Genomic DNA, 26,062 nt, shown 5'->3' with positions numbered 1-26,062 from the left:
GCCAGAGGAAATGACATTTTATGTTAGTTTCCTGGCAGCAAAAATGTAGTGATTCCAATATCATTAGAATACTGATATTTTGAAATAGAATAGTTCAGTGACGTGCTTTCTAGTTTTTAAATCAGAGACATTTGTCAAGCTTATGGTATAGGCAGCCAACCTGAGAGTTACCAAAACTGAAAAACAGTTCTTTTTTGCAGAAGTGAAGATGTTTCATTATTCAACCATGGTACATATAATCTCTCTTGCCTCTATGTTAATTCAGTTTTTATCCACTTATTTAAAAAGTTTCATTATATATAGGCCTAGCCATGTGTCCCTTTAGTCTTTCAGGGTGCATATCACTTTAACTACTACTGTTGTTTTTGTTAGGTGCTGGACTAGAACATAGAGGGTCCTTGCTCTCAGCGAGTTCAGAGACTAAGGGAAANNNAGGAACAAAGAGTACAAAGGCAGAAGTATTCTATGTGGAGGTAGTGCTGTCTGGAAAGGCATCATAGGACAGGTAACAAGCTAAATCTTGAAACATGAAAAGATATTCACCATTTAGAGAGAGGAAGGAAATGGAGGACATATGTATGAATTTGGGCAGATGCTTATTGGAAATGGTTCTGTTGTGTGTTTATGGTTTGAGCTTAAGGTTCTGAATTGTGGGTATAGTAGAATATGAGTTTAGTGGAGCAGAGAAGGCTAGAGTTGTGGGCAGTGGCCCGACCACATTAGCCTGTAGGTGATTGGAAACCACTGCAGATTTTTAAGCAGAAGAATAACAGCTTTCTAACAGGATTTCTTTTACTTCACCCTTGCTTTTAAGGCTGTACATGCAGCCTTCTATTGCTGAAGTTTGGCGACCTCTGGTGTTGAGCTATTAAAAATAAAGCTGTGAAAACTGTTTTCTTAGCTTTTGTCAGATGATTCCAGCTTTATGTCTTTGAAGAAGTAAATCCTAATTCCTAATTTAATATTTGTCAGTGTCTACATACATATGTAACTAAATGAACGAGAAAATGTTAGAACAAATGTGGATGGGACCTGGGTACAAATGAAATGATGAATTTAACCATGCACGGCATCCCAGAGGAGTGTGACCGACTTGATTTCTGATTCTTTGGATCTTTTCACCACCTAACCCCTCATGATCTAGGATGATGGGCCAAAGAAAAGGTGCTTTTTTGCAATAAATGGAAAGGTCTTATTCTAATAATAGCTAACTGAGAATATATACTTTTTCCAATGGTGTGATAATTTTTAACATCCCCTCCTTTTTTTAAAGAATATATTTTTTAAAGATTTTATTTATTTATTTTACAGAGATAGAGACAGCGAGAGAGGGAACAGAAGCAGGGGGAGTGGGAGAGGAAGAAGCAGGCTCATAGCGGAGGAGCCTGACGTGGGGCTCGATCCCATAACGCCGGGATCACACCCTGAGCCGAAGGCAGACGCTTAACCGCTGTGCCACCCAGGCACCCCCTCCCCTCCTTTTTTTAATTGTGTGGACTATCATACTTACAGAAAATACATACAACATTTATATGCAGTTTCATTTCCTTTAAGTCGAGGAACTCAGTTTTGAGGAAATCCAGAAATAAGGTTTTGTTTTTGGGTTGGTTGGTTGTTTTGTTTTGTTTTTTAAGTATATCTGTAGTCTAAAAGTTTGGGGGAAAATATTTTTCTGTCTTTTAAAATTCAAGGGAACTCTAACACTTGATTTGTATCTGAAATGATGAGGTCCATTTCAAACATATTTTTTAATCCATAAAATGAAAAGGTTCAATTTATATAATTTGAAAGATTCCAAATACATAATTCAGCTGGAGTAAATCAGGTAGAAGTATACTCTTCATAGAGTAAGTCAGGTAGAAATACACTCTGCATATAATAAAACATAATATAAAACCTAAAGATATACTCAAATAGAAATAGGACAGTTTGTTAAATTGTCCTATATTTATTATGTTGATTACAGATAGTGATGCATTTAGAATCTTTGCTCTTCATAACCTGTCAGCCACTTACCTTTCAGCCTTTAACATTGCTTTCCCTCCATTATCCAATTCTTAGTCTCTGTCAACACTCAGCTGTTACTTTATCCAAATCGGGCCATTTTCTATTTCACACTTAGTGTGTAGAGAATATGCTTCTGACTCATTTACTTCCTAGACTCCTTACATAAAATCAGCTCTTGTCTTTCCTTCCAGAGCCTTTCCTGAATCCCTTCCTCACTCGTGCAGGGTAGCACTTTTACCTCACACGTATCTACACTTAAACTTTGTTGTACTGATCTTTGCAGATTTTATAAGTCTCTCTGCCCTAGAGTTCTTTGAAGATAGAAACTCAGTAAATGTCTTGAATGAATGAATGACTTAAGAGGCTGATCAAAAATCTTTAAATGCCTGTTGATTGTCTTACCTTTCTTACATTCCTTTGCATCTTAAATCATACCTTAGCTTTCTTCAAGACTATTCATATTGTATATAAAATAATTCTGATTGTAGGGTTTGATATAGACTCTGATACTTTTAATGCTAGCCTTAACAGAGCAACATAAGAAAGATAAACATCTGGTTTTATTTAGTGTAGTAAATGCATCACAAATTACATAATGGTCTGTTTTACTTTTTAAATCAATATCATCAGGATGTAATTTACGTAAAATAAAAGTAGCTATTTTAAGTATTCAGTTTAATAAGCTTCAACAAACATACATAACCACTGTCTAATTAAGATTTAGAACATGTCCCCCACCCCAAAAATGTTCCTCTGTACAGCCTGAGGTGAGTAAACATCCCAGTGTGCCCAGGACCTGAGGGCTCTTCCAGAATAGCACCAGGCAAAACCAGGACAGTTGATCATTCTGTTCATGCCCCTTTGTAGTCATTACCCCATCTTCTGTGTCAGGTGACTGTTGGTCTGCTTTCTGTCACTACAGATTAGTTTTTCCTATTCTATAATTTATATGAATGTATATTTCTTTTGTATTTGGCTTTTTTAGCTCAACATGTTTTTGAGATTCATCCATGTTATTGCTTGTATCACCTGTTTATTCCATTTTATGCCGGGTTGTATTCTATTAGAACATATCACAATTATTAATTATCACAAACACGGATGTTTGACTCTGGTTCTTAGTTATTACAAGTAAAACTGCTATGAATGTTTGTTTATAAGTCTTTTTGCAGGTATGTGTTTATATTTCTCTTCAAGAAAGGACTATGACTAAAGTTGCCTGTCATGTAATAAGTGTATGTTAACTTTATGAAAAGTTACCAAATTGTTTTCCAAAGCAGTTCTATTTTTCACTCCCACCAACAACATATGAGAGTTCGTGTGTTCTACATTCTTATCTACACATGGTATTCACATTAATTTCAAGTATAGTCGTAAAATTACTGTTATAAATAGGAAATGACCCTCTTTATTTTAATTTCCTTGCCCTGAAGTCTCCATTTTCTGATATTAATGTAGGCACTCCATCTTTCATATGATAAGTGTTTGTATAGTATAACTTTCTGCATTTTAACCTGGGTGTCTTTATAGTTAAAGTTTATTTCTCACAGACAACATATGCTTACTGTCTTTTTTTATAGAGTCTAACAATTTCTGCCTTTAATTGGAGTGTTTAGACCATTTACATTCAATGTAATTATCAGTATGGTTGAGTTTAAGTATTTTACTTTGATATTTATTTTTCATTCCATTTTTTTTTCTCCTTTACTGCCACCTTACGGATATAATGAGCCTTTTTTATTTCCCCAATGGGCAGTTTAAGCTATACATCCTTATTGTATTTTTTAAGTTATTCTAGGATTGAAAATAGGCATGTTTATTTTATCACAGTCTATAAATAATAATATACTACTTCACATATAAAGTAAGAACCTTGCAATAGTATATTTCTATTTCCCCTTCCTGTCCTTCATGTTAGTGTGTAATACATTTTACTTCTATAATACTTTTATAATACTTTGTTATTGTTTTGCTTTAAGCACTCAGTTTCTTCTGAAGAAATTTAAAAGCAAGGGAGAAATATACATTTAGCCACATATTTACTGTTTCTGGTGGTCTTTATTCCTCTGTATAGGGAGGAATCCTCTTCTTCCATCCTGAAGTACTTTCTTATAGTGAAAATCTGATGACAAACTCTCTTAACTTTTGTTTGCCTGATAATGTCTTTTGAAGGTTTTTTTCACCAGATATACAATTTCTTGGTTTCCAGCTTTTCTTTTAATTTCATTCTTTAGAACAGTCTCTAGTTTCTTCTGGCTTGAATTGTTTCTGATGTGAAGTCAGCTGTCATTACTATTGTTGATACCCTGTGTATATGATGTGTCTCTTTTTAGAGTTGTGGGAAAGATTTTCCCTTTATCGATGGCTTTTACTAGTTGACTATAACTCCGTATGGTATGTTTTGTATTGTACTGCTTGAGATTCATTGAGCTTTTCAGTGAATTTTCATCAAATTCGGAAGAATTTCAGCCACTGTTTCCTTAGTTTTTTTGCATTTGTTTCCCCGTTGCCCTTCTCAGACTTGAATCATATGTACATATGTTTTTCTGGCCTTTTTTACCTTCATGCTTCAGCTTTTTAGTTTGTGGTGTTGTTTTTAGATTATTTATTTATTTATTTTTCAGTGGGGGAGGGGGGAGAGAGAGTGCACGAGCCAGGGGAGGGGCAGAGGGAGAAGCAGACTCCCCGCTGAACAGGGAGCTGACGTGGGACTCAATCCCAGGACCCCGGGATCATGACCTAAGCCAAAGGCAGACGCTTAACTGACTGAGCCACCCAGGCACCCCTATGTTGACCGTCTTTAAGCAGTTATGGCTCCCAAAGTAATTCAATAAGAGCATTAGTTTCTGTAACTTAGGTCTTACAATAAAAAAAATTCTTGCAGTACATTTGCAACATGGATGGAACTATAGAAGGTATTATGCTGAGCGAAATAAGTCAGTCAGAGAAAGACAAATACCATATGATTTTACTCGTGGAATTTAAGAAACAAAACTGATGAACATAGGGGAAGGGAAGGAAAAATACAATAAGATAAAAACAGAGAGGGAGGCAAACCAGAAGAGGCTCTTAACTATAGGGAACAAACTGAGGGTTGATGGAGGAGCGGTGGGTGGAGGGTTGGGGTGACTGGGGGCCATTAAGGAGGGCACTTGATGTAATGAGCGCTGGGTGTTATATGCAACTGATGAATCACTAAATTCTACCCCTGAAACTATATGTTAACTAATTTGAATTTAAATTAATAAGAATTAAAATTGAGGTAGAAATTCATGCTACTTACAATATGCACAGCTATATTGCCCACCATTTAACGTTCAAACCAAGATTTTACACATGTGAAGCAATCACAACAGACAAAAATATTAAAAGTTGTGTCCTTCATATTGCACATATACTTAAGCATGAGTAAGCATGGGATTTACAGTGAAAATCTACAATTCAGACTGAAAGTGATTTATCAAAATTGCTAAATCATAAGAATTCTTGCAAGAATTTGTAAAATAAGTTTGAGATTTGTTAAACTTTCTAATTTTCTTTAGCTAATTAGATGCTTGCATTTCTTCATGTAATTCTTCTGTTGCCTTAAATCTATAATATTAACAGTACACAATATTCTTTTTATTAAGTTGAATTATTAGATATGGGTAGATTTTATTTAAATTATGGAGGGTTTTTGTTAAGTCTGTTTTTTAAACTTACAGCCTCGTGATCTTATAAAATCTTAGTATATCCTGCACAATTCAAAAGGATTTAGATTTCATCTTATGGTATAATCAGTGGAGTTTAAGAAAATGATTTTTTAAAAATTAGTTTTAAAAAATCTTTTCCCTGTTTTTGCCCTTAATGTTGGGTAGACTTTAGGAAGTCAACGGCACATGCGTTTGAATCCCATATTTACAACTGACAAACTGTAGCTTTGAGAAGTCAATTTACCTCCATCAACTATAGGTTTCTTTTAAGTGTAAAATGGGTAACCAAGTATTATAAAGTTTAAATGAGAAAAGAAGATTGATATACCTCACACAGAGCCTTTACATACTGAGTGCTCCGTAAATATTTCTTCTCTTTGTTCTCCCCTTTTCCTCACTGTTGGACCTTTTGAAAGGAGAACTTAATATATACTGTTTCTGCTTACTTATTTCAGGTGATTATGGTCTGCTTGTTCTTTTCAGATGATTATGGTCTGCTTGCTCTTTTCATGGTTGATCTCACCATGATCAGAAAGGAAGTCACTTCCTGGCCAGATATAGTGAACACCTTTATTTTATCTGAGCTAATTATGTCATAAGTTACTCAACTCTTTGTTCTTTAAATGTTTACTTTCTTTGGCTTCCATGGTATCATTGTCTATAGAACTTCTTCCAGTTTCTTGGACTTCTGTCTCTGTTTTCTTTTTAAATTTCTCTTTTTCCACATATTTGTGTCCTGTGGGTCCCCATCTTTAGTACTCTTCTCCTTCAACCTGCTTTACCTGTTACACACTTTTGCAGCCACCTAGCATCTGCACATCAGGTACTACCAAACCTGTTTTTCTACCCTCAAGCCCTCTCCCAAATGATATGTCCATTATTTATCACTTACTTCTTCTTGATTGTCTTAAATATTATTTTCTCTTCCAGCTCTGTGCCTTCATGCTTAATAGCATCAGCATCTTCCACAACTACCAAAATTAGAAATAGAAATTGTTCATTTTGCAACCAAGTCCAATAAACAGATTCTTTGATACCATCTCCTAAAATTGGTTTGCCACTGATGAGATTTGAATTACGTCCTAGCTCTGGCTCTAATTAGTTCTGACCTCTGAAAAGTTGCTCCTTCTGGGCCTCAGTTTTTCTTATCTTTAAAAATGTTTGAACTAGGTCAGAGGTTGGCAACTAGGGCCTAGGAGCCAAATGCACTCTGCTACCTATTTTTATAAATAAATTTTTGTTTACAGCTGCCTTGTGCTACAACAGCAGAGTTGATTAGTGACTGAGGCTCTATGGCCTACAAAGCCTAAAGTATTTACTCTCTGGCCCTTTACAGAAAAAGTTTGCTGACCCCCTGTTCTAGAGGGTCTTCCATTTAGTTCCATCTCTATTAGCCAGCCTGGGAAGAACCTGGTTTTAAGATTTAAAAAAATAATAAGAAAAAGAATAGAGAAATGATTATAGTAGTTGAGTATTTGGCAAGAGAAATTAAACATAGAAAGTCCTGTGACATTAGAATCTTTGTTTTCCCATCTAATGGCCTTAATGATTCAAGATCATGTGGCTGTAACAAAGGAATAAGATCTCCATTGCTGCTTTGTGGTGACAGACTAATTTATTTGGTTAATTGTTTTAAATGATTGATAGTGTATAGATCAGAGATTCCATTTACTGGTTAGTAATTAGCTTCTTAAAAGTCACAAATACACGTATTTTGAAAGAAAAGGACACAGTTAAACTCTGACCATCAATCAGAATTATAATTAAGAGTCTTTTTGATATCACTGTTTGTTGAAGCAGATTATTTTCCACATGTACATACTGTGTATATTGAAGGAAGATTCCAAGTATGTAAAAAAATGCTTAAATAAAAGTCATAAATATTTAACCTGAATTATATATATGCTGACATGTGCTAATGTCTGCAGCTGACTTTGAAATGTATCAAAAAAATAAGGTGGATTGATATATGGATAGATGGATGGAAATGTGATGAACCAAACATAGTAAAACAATCATGGAATCCAGGTAGTTGGTATAAAGGAAGAGGGTTTTCACTGAAAAAAAAAATTGTGACTTTTCTCTGTGTTTGAAATTTTTCATTTTAAAATTTTGGGTACATGTTTAAATGTGAGTGGCTGTGAGACATGAATTTAGGGAGAAGATATGAGAGTGAAAACACACATATACACCTTATTAAAAGTTCGTATTAAGTAAACCTTGTGTATATTGCATATGTTTCTCAGCTGTTTTATTGTGTATTTCACAGATATACTTCAATTGGAAATATCCTTCTATTGGGAATGTTCTTAGGATGTAATAAAAAACAATAAGAATTATAATATTCACTTCAAGTAGTGTCCTGCCTTTTTATTATACAGTTTGTAACTTGAATTCTCTCACATAGCCTCTATCAGAAAGTTAACCAAAGGGCTGATAAGTCCATGTGATCTCTGTCCATACAGTAAAAGGATGCCTTTACTAATGGACATCATACAATTCTCATTTTTTTAGCATTCTTACCAACTTGTGGGGAGTTAGAAGCATGTCTTGTGTTAACAAAGTACTGAATAAATAGAGGGGGACTGCACAGCAAATACTCACTGATTCAAAAGTGGGCATTTCTTTTTTTTTTTAATTTATTTTTTTAATAATAATTTTTATTATGTTATGTTAGTCACCATACAGTATATCCTTAGTTTTTGATGTAATGTTCCATGATTCATTATTTGTGTATAACAAAAGTGGGCATTTCTTAAGTGTCATTTTGTTTATTGTGATATATGTCATAATCCAAAATATATTAAAATGTGTTCAGTGTAAAGCACAATAATAAGGCAAATATCCGTGTAATTATCACTCATACTAAGAATTAGAGGAATTACTTAAGTCCCATCCCAGTCACAATCTCTCTTATATCTTCCTATTAAGCTGAATAATCTATACTTGAATTTTTCTAATAAATATTCCCGTGTCTATTTTTAGTTTTACTATTTTACTATATTTACTATACAATTTTACTAAAATATAGTTTAGTCTTGCCTGTTTTTAAGCTTTATATAAGGCAGTCCTTATGTATGTATTTATTTATGTATGTATTTAGTATGTATTTATTGCTGAGTGAAAACTCACCATTTTGTGAGATTCATCAGAAGGTATGTGTAGCTCTGCTTCATTCATTTTCATTGCTAGTTAGTGTACCATTTTATGACTACACTACAGTTTATTTACTAATTCTACTTTTGGATTTTTGCTTGTGCCTGTAGTATTTTATTATGAACAATGTTGCCTTGGATATATAAAAAGTTCCTCTAGACTAGAGTATATACCTTAAAATGGAATTGTTAACTTGTAGAGTCATTGAAGGTATACATTTTTAAATACTCATTTATTCATGTCAGTGCTGTTGGGTTTTTTGTTCAGCAGTTAAAAGAATCCAGTGGGGTTGTATTTGGGGGGTAGAATTATTGATTAGCTCACTCTCCCTTTTTCACTCCTCTCCCTCTTTCCCAGTACATATAGACACACACACAGACACACAAGCGTGCACACACACACCCTTCATCAAGGGGTAAAATAGGATGTAAGTGTCTGCTTTATTATTTAAAAGTAAAAATTAAGATTCCTTTTTAGCCTTCATATTTTAAGTGTGAGATTTCCTGGCTTAAAAGTGTCTGTTATCTACAGCAACAAAGGCCAGAGGCTTCCCTTCCCAATACTAGATAATACCTTGCTCCTCTCTATAAAGCTGGATTTCTGCTGCTGCAAGAAGGAAGGGAGATACGTGTTTCCAGTGCCCAAAAGCAAGCTCTCCACAGAATGATGTGTTATAATTTAGATTATTTTTATACATATTTTCTTTTCTTTCCAGTAAAATCAGGGGTTTGCTCAGAAATTGTCTTTTAGAGATAAAGGTCAGTTTATAGTTAACTAGATTCCTTTTATTGACAAATAATACTACAGCTCTATAGCTCAGAATGTCCTTTCCACTTATCTTACTTAAACTTTATGTATTCAGATATTTAAATGATTCCTGAAAGATGTAATTGGCATACAATAAAGTACACATACTTAAAGTATACAGTTTGGGAAGTTTTGGCATATGCATGTACACATGAAACTACCACCATGAAATCAAGATAATGAACATATTCCTCACCCCCAGTAATTTCCTGGTGCTCTTTGTAATACTTCTCTCCAGCCTTTCACTATCATGGCTTTTCTTTCTGTTGCTGTAGACAAAATTTTCTAGAATTCCATATGAATGAAATTATACAGTAGGTGCTCTTTTGGGTCTGGCTTCTTTACTAGGTATAATTATTTTTAGATTCATCCATGTTCTTTTTTTATTACTGAGTAGCATTCCATCGTATGGATATACCACCATTTGTTTATTCATTCATCTGTTGTGGACATTTGTGGACATTTAAGTTCTGCTTTTTGGCAGTTGCAAAAAAGATCCTTTGCACATTTTTGTTAAAGTTTTTGTATGAACATATGCTTTCATTTTTCTTGGGTAAATACTTAGGAGTGGGAGTGATGGATGTATGGTAAGTATATGTTTAACTTTTTAACATACTGCCAAAGTGTTTTCTAAGGTGCCATACAATTTTACATTTCCACTAGCAGTGGGTGAGAGCCTCAGTTGCTCTACACCCTCACCAAGGCTTGGTATACACAATCTTTTTTTTAACTTTATTCTTCTGAGTAGGTATGTGGGTGGTGTCTTACGGTTTTAACTAGCATATCCCTGTTGATAATGATGTTGAGTATTTTTTCATGTGCTTATTTACTATCTGTGTCTTCTTGGGTAAAGTGTCTAGTTATAGCTTTTGCCCATTTTGGGGGGGTTGTTTGTCTTTTTGTTTTTGAATTATAGGAGTCTTCTGTATATTCTAGATAGAAGTCCTTTGTAGAATGTATGTTTTACAGATGTTTTCTTTCAGTCTGTAGCTTGCCTTTGTGTTTTCTTAAGAGTGTCTTTTGAAGAACAAAACTCTTAAAATCTTGATTAAGTTCTGGTTTTAGTGAATTCTAGAGAATTAGAACCAAAGAACAAACAAGCAAAAAAATCCCTGAAATTCTTACTTTGCCCTGATCACTGGTTGCTACCACAAATCAAGTACTTATTACATTACACTCCTTTTGTGTCACTATTTTTGAATTGTAAATGTCTGAAAATTTTAACATTTTATATCAGGCTTTAGAATTATAAAGATGAGTAATATATGTCATCTTTCTTCAAAGTGCTCATTTTTAGTAATTAATGTTTCTTCCCATCATCTGTCTTATGCAGTCAGTTCTGTATGCTTTCCTTTGTCCAGTGCATACTATATCTCTAGAGGCAATGAAGTAATCAGTATATTTTTATCTTGTATTATATTTATACTTTTTCCCACACACAAACATGTGAGTTCATTATAACAAGAAATCTCTTGTTCTTTGTATTCTTCATTTGTCATCGCATAGTTCCTTTACACAGGTAGCAGTCACTAAATATTCACTGATTGAATGGAGTTATTGATGACAGTGTCTGAGTAAGGTTCTCCTGATTAATTTATTGATAATAAAACCTTTGGCTATACTTTACTAAATGAATAAAGATCCCATTTCAGATGCCCATGATTGCAATAGATGGTTTTTCTCGATAGAACAAAGATGTTTGATTTTTACTTGAATGTTTTTAAGTGATCTTTTTTTATAACCCTGGTTTAAGATGATTATCATAAAAGTCTGTGTAAGGTAGTATAGCATAAGATCTATAGTCAGTTAAAAATCTTTTGTGAAGTCTGCTCTATTTAATGCGTTACAGACTTCATGACTTTGGAATTCTTTTTTCCAATGAAACCAATACATTAAAACGTAAAGACTGTATTTGTAAGTATATATAAAAATACGGCAATAACTTGCTTTCTCTGTCTAGGTCCTGGGGACACCAACAAGGGAGCAAATTAGAGAAATGAACCCCAACTACACAGAATTCAAATTCCCTCAAATTAAGGCACATCCTTGGACTAAGGTGAGTCAAAATGAGTTTTTTAAAAAGCAATTAACCAATAGTTAAACTTGGGTTTCTCATTGTTCTTAAACTGAACTATTTTGGTACTAGATAGCTGCCTGAGTAAAAGTACACTGCAGTTCTGCATGTAAAGATAGTTGGGAGGTTGTACTTTAGTGTTTCATTGGCTGTATAGTTTTGTTCCCACTGATTTCCTGTAGACCGTTTTCAGCCGGGGTTTTTATTTGTAGGTTGAGGACCTTTAAAATATAGAATTTCATTAGGAGTAGTATTGTATATATAAATTTTGACTACTTAAAAACTCAAAAGTTAATTTCTTTACACAGTTAGTAGTGCTTACTCAATATCATATAGCATATGAAAACATATATTTCATGTATTTTCTTTATTCTTTTTTGAAACAGTTTATAGGCCTTGTAAGTGATACTGTGTGTTTTTCTTCTTTTGTTTGCCTTCCTCTTGGTATTTTGGGAGGGGAATAAAAAGATTTGATCTTGCTTGGAGTATACATTGAAAGCATCAATATGTTAACGGGATGTCATTAGCCATTGGATAGCCTGACCAATTCTTAGAGCATAGATGGAACCAATTTGAAGAGCATAAGTACTAATTTACCAGAAAACTTTGTTTTTTGCTTTGATCCTTAATTGAAATGATTTAAGAGAGCTTTTGTTTAAAATTTTTTTCATTTCAGTTTAATTTGTGACATTAAGGGCAGAGAACAAAAAGTCTCATTAGGGCTTATTGCTAGAGTGAATCTCTAGCATCCTTATTCTACAGATTCAGAAACTCTGGTCAGAGATACCAAGTGACTTATTCTAGATTACATAGGTGGCCATGACAAAAAACTAGGATTAAATTTCTATTCGTGTGTGTGTGTGTGTGTGTGTGTGTGTGTGTGTGTGATGCCAGACTTATAGTTATGTACCATGCACCTCCTCTCATATTCACTTATATTTTTGTGAGTTAATAAATTTAGTTCAACTCTTGTGTAGTTCAAGCAGAGATTTTCTGTACTGAAAAAGGTACATATAACAGTTTGTTTTGAGCATTGATAGGTTCATTTAATTGGTTATAGATCTTTTATAATAAGAGGTGAAATAATTGAGAGCTGTAGATGAAATAGTTTATATTCCCAGGTTCAAAGTATGTCTTTTTCTCTCTCTAAATTGTATTATGATTCTAGTTACTTCCTTCAAGTTCTCACAATCTTATTATCTCTCTTCATTGCAGAAGATCCTTTTATTACTAATTACTTATCAGAGACCTTGGTATTTTAGTTCCATAATTATAAGTTAGCTTTCACTGACCATGATGTTGCCTTCCCCACCTCACTTAAAATTTATAATAAACACTCAATGTTCTGAGATAAATCATTCTTTGATCTTTACACTTAAAAGTATATTTTGAATCTCGGTCAGAAGGTACTTAGGGTCTCTTACCTGGCTCTAAATTCAGAGAATCCTAGGTGGCCTATTGGGATTTAAAGGTTGAGTTGCAGTTTGAATCCACTGAAGTTTTTATAAGTTAAAGTGCTTATAAGTGATTTGTGGTATACTATGATTTCAGTCATGTTAAAGAAAAAAAACAAAGACAATTCTGTATAATGAATAAATATAGGAAAATATTCCAAAATGCTAATGGTAGTTTGGGTGAGAAGAATGTAAGTGATTTTATTTTTGTTTTGCATTTCCATATTTTCATTAATAAGTATGTCATTTTTATGAAGAAAGGAAAATAAAGCTCTTTTTTGGTGTAATCTAAGTATTCCTCACATGCTACCCTTAATATAGAGTATCCGACCAATATAATGCTGAAAATGAGGTCATGAAATTTTATTTAACAGTCCCTATCACTTTTTTTTTTTTTTAATATCAAGACTGCTACCAGTATTAGTGTGTGTCATAGTCGACATCCTCCCCCCGCCCCTGGATTATATCTTTTCAAGTATTAGCCAAGATGGAATGTGAGGAATGGTAGGTTATAATTAAAATGCAGTCAATAGAAGATTTGTGGTCAATTTGTATGCTTTGCTCATGTGGATTCCTGATGTTTTATATCTTACACTAATGCTCTTCAAACTTGAATAATCTACACAAAGCCCTTTTATTTGTTTTATTTAGGCTTCCATTCCTATTTCATGTGTAGAATGAGGACTCCATTCTCCCACCTGTTTTTCTGATGAAAGTACTGTGAACTCTTCATTTATATAGTGTGCATTGAAATAATTTGATTTTCACTTGGTACAAATATATTTATTATATAATAAGCACACTTATGTTAATTTCTCATTAGTGTACACAGCTAGGTTGATGTTATTGTGGTTGTAAACATAAAACCAAATTCAGAACAGAAATTCCATGGTACCGTTCTGTCATCTGGATGAATCTAAATGATCCAAGATATGCTTATATTGTTTTTTAAAATAGGTTATTATCAAAATGAAAATACAAAATTCTTAATTTCTAGAAGGAACACAGCCCCCTCTCCCCTCTGTTATGATAGTAGACACCAACTTGAGAGGGCTGTCTTATGCTAGGCAGCCAATGAAGTTATTTTTTAAGAAATACATACTACTTTTCTCTAAGAAAAGAGCTTCTTGCTCTTTGAGGGCAGGTAAACAGAGTCTGGAAACATAAGCTGTTTTGCCTTTATTTTGGTCTTCTCGTAGAACCCACTTTAGCCCCATTTCCTAAAGCTGTGGACATGTGAACCCTGCTTCTCTGTGCTGCAATGTAGTACAGCTGTATCCCCAAGGATAGGAAGCTGGTGTACTCAAAAACATAGGCAGACATAAAGATCAAGAGATAAAATGTCTTCCATGGAAACATTGAGGTGAAGGGATTCAGGTGTCTAGGAAAGATAGCAAACAGAAGAACTAAACAGTGGGATGAATCTAGTGTGGTTTATGGCAAGAATCTTGAGAATTTAGAAATCCAGTCAGTTGCCCTTAACTATTACTTAATAGCCAGAGTAATCTAATTCATTGATAAAGGAAACTGGTGCTAATGTTTTGAAACAGGGACTGTTACTGGATCCAGTATAGGAGGATAAAGACCTTCTGCATTGGTGTTTACGCTGTAAACGTCAAAGAATAAAAAGCCAGAAAGAAAGCAAAACAAATGATGCATAGGAAATTTGAGAATTAAATAGAGATGGAGATTCATTTGGCAGAAGAGAGGAAGCTTAAATTCTGCATTTAGTATATGGAGGTATGGTTAAATCACAGTCTACTAGGTATGAAGGGAGGATCTGCTTATACTCTTTGTGCATCAAGTTTTTTCTTTTGTAAGGTAGTAGTTAGCTACTGTCTTTCTGATTCTTTTGTAATATGCATATAAAGGGATATTTTATTTTAGTTTTAAATAAATATAAAGATCCTGCCTCCAGTATAGTTCTATGATTTGTCTTATCTCCACTGCCCTGACTTTAGGCCATCGTCATATCTTAGAATTTGTTAAAACAACTTCCTAACCAATTTCCCTCTTTCAGTTTAACATCTTTTATAATCCTTATTGCTCTCAAAGTTAGTTTTCTTAAAAGCACATGTAATACTGTCACTCCTACATAAAAATCTTCTCTGTTTACGTATTGCCTTTAGGAAAATCTGACATAATGTGCGTATAAGGACAAGGGTGATTGTATGTTCCACTTAATGCTTGTTCAGTGTAATTATTAATTGAATGCCCTTTCACTCTCAAAAGTGTCCCATTTCTGGGTAAAGGTTGTATAGTCATTCTATCACTTACTGTTTCTGTCTTTTCTTTCCAGAGAAGCAAGAGGCTTATTCTTGTCCTGTTCCTAACCTTTCTAACCTCTTATTTTTGCCCAGAGAAGCCATGTATGTTTCTTTTTTACTAGTGTCTTCTTTTCACACTTAGAATGACCTTCTTCTTCTCTGCTTACCAGATCTTAACCTTTTCTCAAGACCTCAAATCTTAGTTCTCCCATGAAATACTTTCTAATTATTTGAGTTCTCCATGATTAATTCCCACCATGTAACTCTTATAATACCTTCCAAGTCATACCATATGTATTATAGCAGTTCCTAATTTCTTTTTCATAGTGGTAATAATAAGATGGATATCAATTACTTTAAAATGTTTGTTACTAAGTTTTTGGCATACATGATAAGTTTATTTAATAGTTAAATACATGTTAAATGTTTATGGGATATGTGGGACCATAGATTAAGTATCCTAGAAAGCAGTATCCACAAGTCAGTCCTTACATACTCAATTTCTTAGAACAGTAGCCACATACTTGAAAATGAATGAATTTAGTACTATTTACAACTAGCTAAGAGTAATCAGGAAGTTGAAGTTGAGGTCAGTTCAGCTGTTAAGGTACCAGACTAGACAGGACAGGTTATATTTATTATTCTCTATGCTTAAAGCTAAACATAAAACCCTACTATACTTATTTTTTTTCCTACTAATTTTTTAAGACGTTCTTTATAATCTTACCTTTTTTTCTGAGCCTTTCAATACAAGATTTTTCACTTGGTAAACTTACCTATTTCAACTATACATATTTATAGTTTAAAAAATGCCTTCGGGGTGCTGGGTGGTTCAGTTGGTTGAGCTTGGTTTCGGCTCAGATGGTGATCTCATGGGTTGTAAGGTGGAGCCCTGCATTGGGCTCCATGCTCAGCACGGACTCTGCTTGAAGATTCTCTCTCTCTCAAATACATAAATCTTTAAAAAATTGTTTTAATAATTAGAAATGTCTTCAGAGGGGTCAAGAGAGCACAAAACAAAACTTGTCAGACTTCTTTTTTGCAGGTAAACTCTATCAGCCTTTTCTGGTTTTGCTCACATGTGCTCCAGAAAGCATACAACTATGTTGGGACTTTAACTGGTTCCTAAGATTGTACTTGTCTGTTTTGTTCTATTGCTTAGGTAAATTAGTTTCTATATTATTACTTAACATCCCTCGACCCTGAACATTCTACTAATCCATTGTCACTTGTCTCGTTAAATACACTGTGTTCTCTACTGAATTTTCTACCTACATCTTTGTTAGTGTTAGAATGATCACTTTTCCTTGTCTAACATTTATTTTCCTATGTGAGTAGACTTCCTCACTTTTCTGGTTGTACTGGCTACAATCCCATTTCTTTGCTGGGAACTATGCACTTTAAAATCTAGCTACTTGGGTGGCTAATTCCTATGTAAGAGGAACAATATAAAAAAGAAAGAACACTAAGGTTTAAGTTTCAAGATCACTTGTGGGGAGCAGAGGGATAGGGTTGGGGTGGATTAAAAAAGAAAGCAAAAAATCTGCTTTTAATATATCATTTGTTCCTTAAAACCCGTATCTCCTATGTACCCAGCCCTGTGCCAGATACTATAAAGGATGCAAAAAAAAGTAAAATATATAGCCCTTGTTTTTGAAAAGCTTACAGGCGATATAACTGACTCAGTTGAAGCAAGTATTGAATAATATAACATAACCACATACTTGATTGTGCTCTGTAGGTGTTCAAAGGTGTTTCACATGCAGTAGGTCTAAGTCAGATCTCCAGTGAGGGTAGTGGAGGAAAAAAGGAAGCCTCCCTAAAGGTGATAGAAGGACTAGGTGGGGTGGGCTGTTGAAGGAGGATTTAGATTTGCTTAGATGTTGGTAAGGTCAGGAATTGTTGTAGCCTAGGGGACTGTCCCTTAAGATGAGGAGGTGTGGATGAAAAGAAAATGTTCCTATATTCCTAAGAAGGTCAGTCTGACTATAGTAACTATTTTATGAACAATAAGAGATTAAATTGAGTAAGTGGACATTTGGTAAATCAGACTTCTATGTAAGCCTGCAGTACTATTTTATTAGTGAATGAAGTTAGAGGAGGAGATTACATTGCATAGTTAACTGCTGATATCAACACATATAATATTTATGTGTAGTAGAGTTCAGGAAAACTCGGTAAGCCTTTTAATAAGTACAGATGAAATTTATTGAATGCTGGCTCTGTTGTGGCTAAGGAAAGGATGTTTGTGTTTCTTATGAATTATGTACCTCGTATCAGCTGTTTAGTAGACTTAGGTTCTTTTTGTAGCTACTTAACCTGGTTAATTAACATACTATTCAACAAATCCATGGCATTGTCTCACTTTTAATCCTGTATTTAGGTTTACAAATTGCAAATAATTTTAGATGATTAATCCATTACTTGAGAGCCAGCATTGGGGTTGCTCCTTAAGAGTTCATGGTTTATCAGTTTTTAACATTGGGTGCTTGTGTATTTTGTTTATAACCAGAGAACAGTGTCTGTTTATTTATCACAATGAAATCTAGGGAGCAGTAGCTGTTCGGAACTGGCACAGCACTTGTTCTGTGTTCTACTTAGATTATCATTGCCCTTAGGTATTTTACATTGCTCTGGTTGGCTGTTTAATACAGTAGAATTGTTGAGAGCTGATGCTGCAAGAATCAACTGTAGGCCTTGATATTGTATATATGATTTGCAAATGGTAATTTTAAAAGGCTTAAGATTCAGTCGTAACAGTTAGCTCCAGGTTGAAATTTGATACTGATGGCGAAAGTCTGTCCTAGGCCATGTAAGGGGAAAATTGCCTCTGTCATTTTTGAGTTATCCAAATGCAAATTTATTTTGAATAATTCTTCATTTAAGGACTCATTTGCATTTGTTCAATACCATAGAGACTTTCTTTTTGAAAAATGAACTGTTTCTCTTAGTTTCTTCTATGGACTAGTATTTGTGGTGACAGTTTGTTTCAATTTAAGAAAATGAGTTGCTGCACAGGTGAGGTAGTATTTGAATCACTTAAAAGTTCATGTCAGTGTTTTGGTTCTTTTCAATTTTTCCTTTCTGTTCTCTTTCTTTCTTTTGTTTATTTATTTATTTTTTGCTTTGTTCTGTTTTGTTTTATTAATTTTATTTTGTTTTTAGTTTTTACAGGGGGGTGTTTTGGGCTCTTCATGGCCTTGCTGACATACTTGGCTGGCCATATTTAGTCTGCGCACTAATTGTTAGTTGGCCCAGTTGAGTCTTACTTTGTGCTTTCAGTTTTTTTAGTCTCGCTTTCTATTTTTGTCCACCTGACTGTGTTTTAGTTCATGAGAGATTTTTATTCTGATGGGCCGGATTTTAATCCGTGTACTAAATTTTAGTCTGCAGACTAAAAGTAATCCGCGGATTATTTATTTTTGCAAAATATTAATTCCCCCACTGGAAACTATCCTAAAAGAATGTTAAATTCTCTTAGAATAGCCAAGGGAATTCACAGCTACTGGTGAGTTCTGCCATTTTTTGTTCTCAATACCTAGACATAATAGATCCTGCTACCTCCCTTGCATATTTGGCTCCGTTGTGCCTAGGTGTTGGTGTACATTACTATGCATGTCACCTATAACTGTGACTGTCCCTTAGTTGTATTGTTTATTGTATATATTTTTTGTTTAGCTTTTGGTGGGTGAATTGGGCATATTTGCACATGGAACTGTGTTGAATTTGTAGTGCTCAAAGATACAGGATTTTTTTTCAGTGAGTTTTTCCAAAAAGGAAAGAATGTTCTATATTTATTTTTACTAAGTAATGGGTGCAAGGGTATGAGGGGGCAAAGCCCACAATAGAAAAAGTAAGTTATACCCGCACTCCTGAGGTGATATGTCAATTGCCTGAAGAATCCTAAAATAATGAGAATGTCAGCAAATATCTTTTAGCAGGGAAGTCAATCCAAAATGGAGAATAATCCGCGGTGGCCTGATCCTTCTTAGCTCACACAAATTGAAAATATCTGGCTTGAAATCTGTAGTAATATAAATTAAATCTATTTATTACTTTCCTCTCATCACTAATAATTAAGCAAAAATGTTTATACTGTCTAACTGGAATATATTAATAGATAAAAATTAGCATATTGGGAACTGATATCTTTAAAAGCAGGCTAATATGCCCCCTCCCAGCCATGTCAATGGATGATGAATCCAGGTCGTAGAAGACCAAACACTTTACTTTGGGAAGTTTACTTCTAGATTTCATTTTGATTTTAACTTTTTTTGGTTTTGTATTTTTTTAATAAACGCACTGGCATTGGAACATAATAAATTAAAATTAAAATGTTTCTTTATTGTGCCTCACCATTGCGCAATCAAAATTTTTTTTGCATACACTGTGGTGAAATAATTTTTAAAACTTGGACTTGCTACTGTGGAGACTGATGTTTAAAGTTTATAACTGTATAAACATTTTCTATGTCCCCCCCCACACCATGGATTTCTTATAACACTGGATATATTTTTCCTTGCTGGACTATTCTCTTTTGGATTGACTTCCCCTGTTTGGATTATTTCACTGCATTATCATCTTTAGGATTCGTCAGGAACAGGACATTTCACCTCAGGAGTGCGGGTATGTACTTAATTTTTTTTTCCCAAAATTTCAGGGCAAGTCTATAAAACTAGGGGGAAAACCTTTTTTTAGAAAGGCTAAACCGTTACTCATTCTAGAAATGTAATAGTAAAAACAATGTAGGTAGCTGTGATTTTTTTTTTTTTTTTAAATCCACTGTGTGGGATAGGTTTTATGTATGGTATATTTAGATTATCAGTCTCCTGAGTGGTTTATTAACATCTAGACTGAAGTTTAGGAACTGTGGGGTTTAAAAATTATTTTTACAGGAGTAAATAGTATCAAAGATCCACAGAACTAAAGGTTCTGAATGTTAATTTAAATGAGTAAGGATTAAAATGGCATTAGAAACTTCGTTATTAAAAGCCATATTTCCGTTGTTATTGGTTTCCTTTTCTTTAGAAACAAAGATAAGTCAGAAGAGCTATTTTCTAGTTTGGCCTGTAATTTTTTGAAGTTGCATGCTACCACAAACGGTCACAAATCTGCAGCTTAGAAGACACTGGGCTTTGACTCCACATAATTTCCCACTTAACCTTTATCCATAGAGTACTAAACCAAGGCTTTGCTCATCAGGAATCTCTCAAAGGGTTTAAAATAATAATGGCTATTTTTTAAAAGGCAGATTAAGTCTTGATTTTAATGTGGGCTCTTAGAATGAATTCTTCTCTATTGTTTTTAACTCTTTGATTCCATGAGTTAGGATTCCCTGGCAAAATGGGCTAATATGTGTCTTAGTGCCAACATGGATGGTTACTTGTAGCCAGTAAGATACCAAATGGATGTGGACAATTTTTTTTAAAAATAATTAGAGATAAGCTTACAATAGTAGTTTATTAATAGCTTTAATACAATATCCTCATTAATGTAACATGAAATTTTTTCACTTAAAATACATTCACTGTCCAGCTACCCTACATTTGAATGTTGGCAAGAGATATTTATTACTACTTTTGGTGGTAGTTTTAATTTTAATTTAATTTAATTTTAATTTAACCCATATTGGTGCAAAAGCATTTTTCCTTAGACTAGCTAGCAAAATAAATCCATATGCTGTGAAATAAATACAAACAGCCCTCAGGGATCAAATATGTCGTAATGCTTAATATTTTTGTGAAAAATTTTCTGAGTTTTCCCACTGATTATTTTCTTTTACATTTGGAGTTTGATTATGGACCTGGCTAGGAAGCAAGAGAGGGAAAAATTACCGAGAACAGTGGAAGATCTAAGCATTTCAAATAATACAGTACCTTTAAGGTTTCCTTGACTGAGGTGAATCAGATCACTCAAAAGAATAAAGATAAAGCAACTTTTGACCATACAGAAGGTTTTCTAATATAGTCAAATAAATAATTAAGGTCTTTGGTGTTCTGAAACAAATTCCTAGGATCCTACTCAAACCAGTTTCTCAATTTCCATGGAAAATATCTTTATTAATAATAAACTTTGTGTAAAAACAAAAGAAAAAAAAAAGGTTTTCACTGTAGAAAGTTCTCTTATAGCCTCTTGAAAAGTAATGAGCTCTGTAGTAGTAACTAGTTCTGCTGCCTTCAGCCTAAGTGATAGTCAGATGTTATATGAGCCATTCTCATTAGGAAACCTTACTCCCAGTCTCCTCCATCCTCATCACAATCTACATGTCCTTCCCTCACTATTTCCCTCACTTTATACACTTCTGCCTCTCTCTTATATGTCTGTCCACTACCACTACCACACTTTGTTTGTTTTCCCCATCAAGGGATATATGTTTCATTTTTCTTTAGTTTCAAAGGCTTTCTGTCCATCTGTTTATGTTTATTTCTGTTTTTCCCCTTTCTGCTTTTATTCTTCAACTGTCCATAATTTAGAACAAAATTATTTTCATAGTTTTATGTATCGATTTGGAGTTTAAGACATAGATGTGTAGAAAGCTTTCTATTCTTTTAAGCAGACTAATTTATTTGCATTTTGCTTCAACACAGCCTTCAGTTGACTTTTTCTATGAGTTAATGGCGCTTAATGAAAAGTACATTTCTCTCTTCCTAATTAAGACCCTAGAATATTCATTCAAATGAGGGTAATCTGGCCATGTTTGTGATAACAGCTGTTCTTTGAGAAAACAGTTTTGGATATTTTGTCAAGTTCTGGGTATTCAAGAATTTCTTCAAATAAGATGGGCTCTGTTTATTGAAGAGATAATACCAAATCATTAGCATTTCTAGACCTAAAGTGAATAGCTTTTCTTTTTCAAAAATACTGATTGCCAAATTTGAGTAGTGCTGTCCGCTACTAACAATTATTCTGCTAAAAATCACACACAAGAGGCAGCCTTTTATTCTATTGCCACAGTAGTCAAAACTTTTAGAAAATTTCAATATTCTTCTAGTTATGCCTTCCTCCAGAACTCAGCCTTTCTCTTGTGCCTATCATATCATATTTTGTGTACATATTTAATTGTACTGCTCTATGATTAGCAAATGTAGAATTTTTTTTTAATTTCCCCTAGTTTTTTCTCTGAGTTTTTCTCATATAGTTCGTAATTAGCTGTTCACCCCAGTGTGGTGAATCATATGGAGTTAACTCTTTTCATTCTAGAAGGTTCTTTTCACAAATGCAACCATGTTGTTGTACATGGTGGGAATTAACTCATACTCAAAAGATAATTTGCTACAGTTCTTACAATAAAGCATTAATTGTTCTTTGCCCTTTTTTGTACTGCAGGTCTTCCGACCCCGGACGCCACCGGAGGCAATTGCACTGTGTAGCCGTCTGCTGGAGTATACACCAACTGCCCGATTGACACCACTGGAAGCTTGTGCACATTCATTTTTTGATGAATTAAGGGACCCAAATGTCAAACTACCAAATGGGCGAGACACACCTGCACTCTTCAACTTCACCACTCAAGGTAATTCCAAACACTTAGTTTTGTTTTTTACCATTTCTGAGAAAGCTACATATGTGTGTGAAGTGATATTCTTTTAATTAAAATCTGATAGGACAAAAGTGGACATGTTAAGTACTTATACAGGTAGGAAACATCCTTTCTAACCACTTATTAGGCTACTACTTGTATGGTTTTGAACAAAATAGTGGCAGATAAAATTTTTCCAGTAGAGGTAGCTTTTCTCATTTTTGGCAGATTATAATAAATCTTGGCACATGAGAAGTAATAGAGATTTCACTATTAAGACTAATGTACAATTTAACCTTCAAGTTTGTATTTGAAACTTAGAATATTAGCATTTCTTTTACTTTCCAGGATTTATATCAAATTTTTTAAACATGGAAATAAATTGGTGGCTATATTTGTATAAAGCCAGATATCTTACAAACAGAAGGAAAACTGGAATTCTAGTACTCTCTTTCTTAGAACTTACATAAGGGATGTAGATAGGGAAATTCTCTTGCCTTCTGGGGCTTGGCACCATTGATGCTGCTGAGAAAATGTTGAGAGGGAAAACGGAGTTTGTGCACTGATGGTTTCTAGGGAGAGTCATTATTTCTTAATCACTTTAGTGTTTGCTTTTCTTTCCTCTCTGATTCAGACCCTAAGTGATTCATTTAATCAACTACACTGCCTTTGATGCTGATTTTCTTCATAAACTGAACATTAAAAGTATGCAATTTCCTATAGATAAAACAAGCAATAAATAGCCGATGGATTGATTAGCAGCTTAGTCAAGCTAAAAATATAGAAGGGAGTTGGAGAGCTTTCTGTGACCAGGAAATAGATATATTTCCTTTATTCTAAGATGAATTTTCCTCCCATATTTAAACTTTTCTAAAATTGAAGGTGGGAAAATGCATCGCTTAAGTAGTAGATTTGGAAGACATGAGTTGCTAGTAAAATAGACTTGGATGATTCCATTGACTATCATCTTATGCAGTCAATAACATGTGACTACTAGCAGTGCTGCTATAGTCTTAAACTACATTCATAAAGGAAAAATGTTCAGATATCCTGGGATTAATTCTATTTAGGGCTGATCAGAAATCATTTGGAATGTTGTTTTAGGTCCTGGCTACACCATTTTAAGATTAACGTTAATGAATGGCTAGTAGGGTATACAAAGGAACAGAATTGACAATAGATCCTGGGAAAGTGAAGACTTAAGGAGCTTTTGAGACTGGTCTAAACATACCTCATGAATAATCTTCTAACGAAAGGTGTAGACCTGTATTCTTTCTCCTGATCATAAAATTGAAAATAGTAGTAGCAGAAAATTAGAGAACAGTACGTATTTTAGTTTATTATACAAACCTCAGCCCCTGGCATAGATCTATAGAGACTAAATAAAATTATTGATTCAATGAAGTTTTCACTTGTTTAACAGTGAAACAAGTTTTTGTTTGTTTGTTTCCAAAATACCGATCTTTATATCAGGAAAAAGCTGGATGATGTCAAATGTTATAGATAAGATTATTCCAATTTGGCCATAGGTTAGACTCTTTTAGAGCAAAGATTCTATGATTTTGTATCATTAAGAAAATAAGTTTTATTTTCAATTTTTACTGCTTTGTTTTAATCAAGAGTGGTACGTATGTATTGAGGAAAATGTTGAAAATGCAAAAGAAGTATAGAGAAAATTAAAATCACAGTCCCCAAATAATCACTTTTTAGCATTCGAATTAATCACTGTAAGATTTTATAGTGTAGCTCTTTTCAGTCTTTCCTCTAATGCATATACTGATAATCCTTGAGTATAAAGTGATACTCTACTTTCCCATTAAGAATATCCCAAAAAGGTTTCTTTTGGTTAACTCAAATGTATTTAAAATTATGCATTATAGTCTCTCATGCTTAACTGAGGGCTTCAGAGGGGAGGGGGGTGGGGGAATGGGATAGGCTGGTGATGGGTAGTAAGGAGGGCACGTATTGCATGGTGCATTGGGTGTTATATGCAACTAATGAATCATCGAACTTTACATCAAAAACTGGGGATGTACTGTATGGTGACTAACATAATATAACAAAAAAATATTATAATAAAAAAAAGATGATTTCTTTCTCCAAAGTCTATACAATAATTTCTATACTTACTTTTGTTTTATCTATGAATACAACTTCAACTATGAAATTCAGTTCAATATTCTGTGTATGTCAGGTAGCAGAGAAGCATGCCACAAATCCTTTGTATTTCTCTCCTATTTAGCTGTGAAAGGGAAAAGAATAAAATTTTTAAATAAAAAAATTATGCATTATATAAAATTAATATTTAGGAACTTTACATTTTTTACCTCTCAAATTTCGTAAAACAATTTTATTAATACTTTTTATATGTATCTTTTATATCTGTGTCTTTGTCATAGTAGAGCTGCATTTTGAGCTACCATAAATTTTTTTATTTGAAGCAGTTTTTGAGTCTATATGAGGCCACCACTGGAAATTCTACAAGTATCCATTTTCATAGGTTGTTTTGTTTTTGTACTCTAGGTATCTGTTTATTATCTGTACATATAACTATCTTCTGAGTTGCTTTTTAAAGTGGTCTCTAAAAGGCTGTGTATCCAGTGACATGCAACACTTGGCAACTGCAGAATCTTGGCATCAGAAACTAAGTTAATGTTAAATTTATTTGTCTCCCTTTTTTTAACCAGTTCTGTCAGGTGAACTTTAGAGTTTCCCAAACCAGTATTGATTGTGGTTTTATTCACACTAAGTATCTTCTCCAATAAGTACTTTGTTTCTCAAAATACATGAATCAAGGAAGCCTTTTGTCAAGTAAGCAACTTGGTAGAACCCCAAACACAACAAGATATTTATGCTGGATACATTTTGGAGAATAATTCTCCCTATATTCAGACATATTAGGTATGTACTCTGTAATGTATGTGTTAAACATTTTATTTAATCAGATTTTAAAATCCAGGATTCCGGGGCGCCTGGGTAGCGCAGTCATTAAGCGTCTGCCTTTGGCTCAGGGTGTGATCCCAGCGTTCCGGGATCGAGTCCCACATCGGGCTCCTCCGCTGGGAGCCTGCTTCTTCCTCTCCCAC

The 26,062-nt window shown here is 33.9% G+C and overlaps 1 protein-coding gene across 4 annotated transcripts in view; it reads left to right on the top strand.

The window, feature by feature from the left end:
• Positions 1 to 26,062, top strand: part of GSK3B (glycogen synthase kinase 3 beta) — a 197,797-nt gene that overhangs the window by 147,132 nt on the left and 24,603 nt on the right. For 2 of the 4 annotated variants that reach the window (XM_040621305.1, XM_008708193.2), the window contains exons 8-10: positions 11,623 to 11,718; positions 20,045 to 20,083; positions 22,784 to 22,970. In XM_040621305.1, the coding sequence (XP_040477239.1) occupies positions 11,623 to 11,718; positions 20,045 to 20,083; positions 22,784 to 22,970 (322 nt within the window). The remainder of the gene's footprint in view (positions 1 to 11,622; positions 11,719 to 20,044; positions 20,084 to 22,783; positions 22,971 to 26,062) is intronic. The other 2 variants (XM_040621306.1, XM_008708194.2) reach the window with 1 other exon arrangement.

Source organism: Ursus maritimus, unplaced genomic scaffold, assembly GCF_017311325.1.
Source record: "Ursus maritimus isolate PB19 unplaced genomic scaffold, ASM1731132v1 scaffold_4, whole genome shotgun sequence".
NCBI classification, from domain to species: Eukaryota; Metazoa; Chordata; class Mammalia; order Carnivora; family Ursidae; genus Ursus; species Ursus maritimus.
This window is presented reverse-complemented; position numbering and strand designations above follow the sequence as displayed.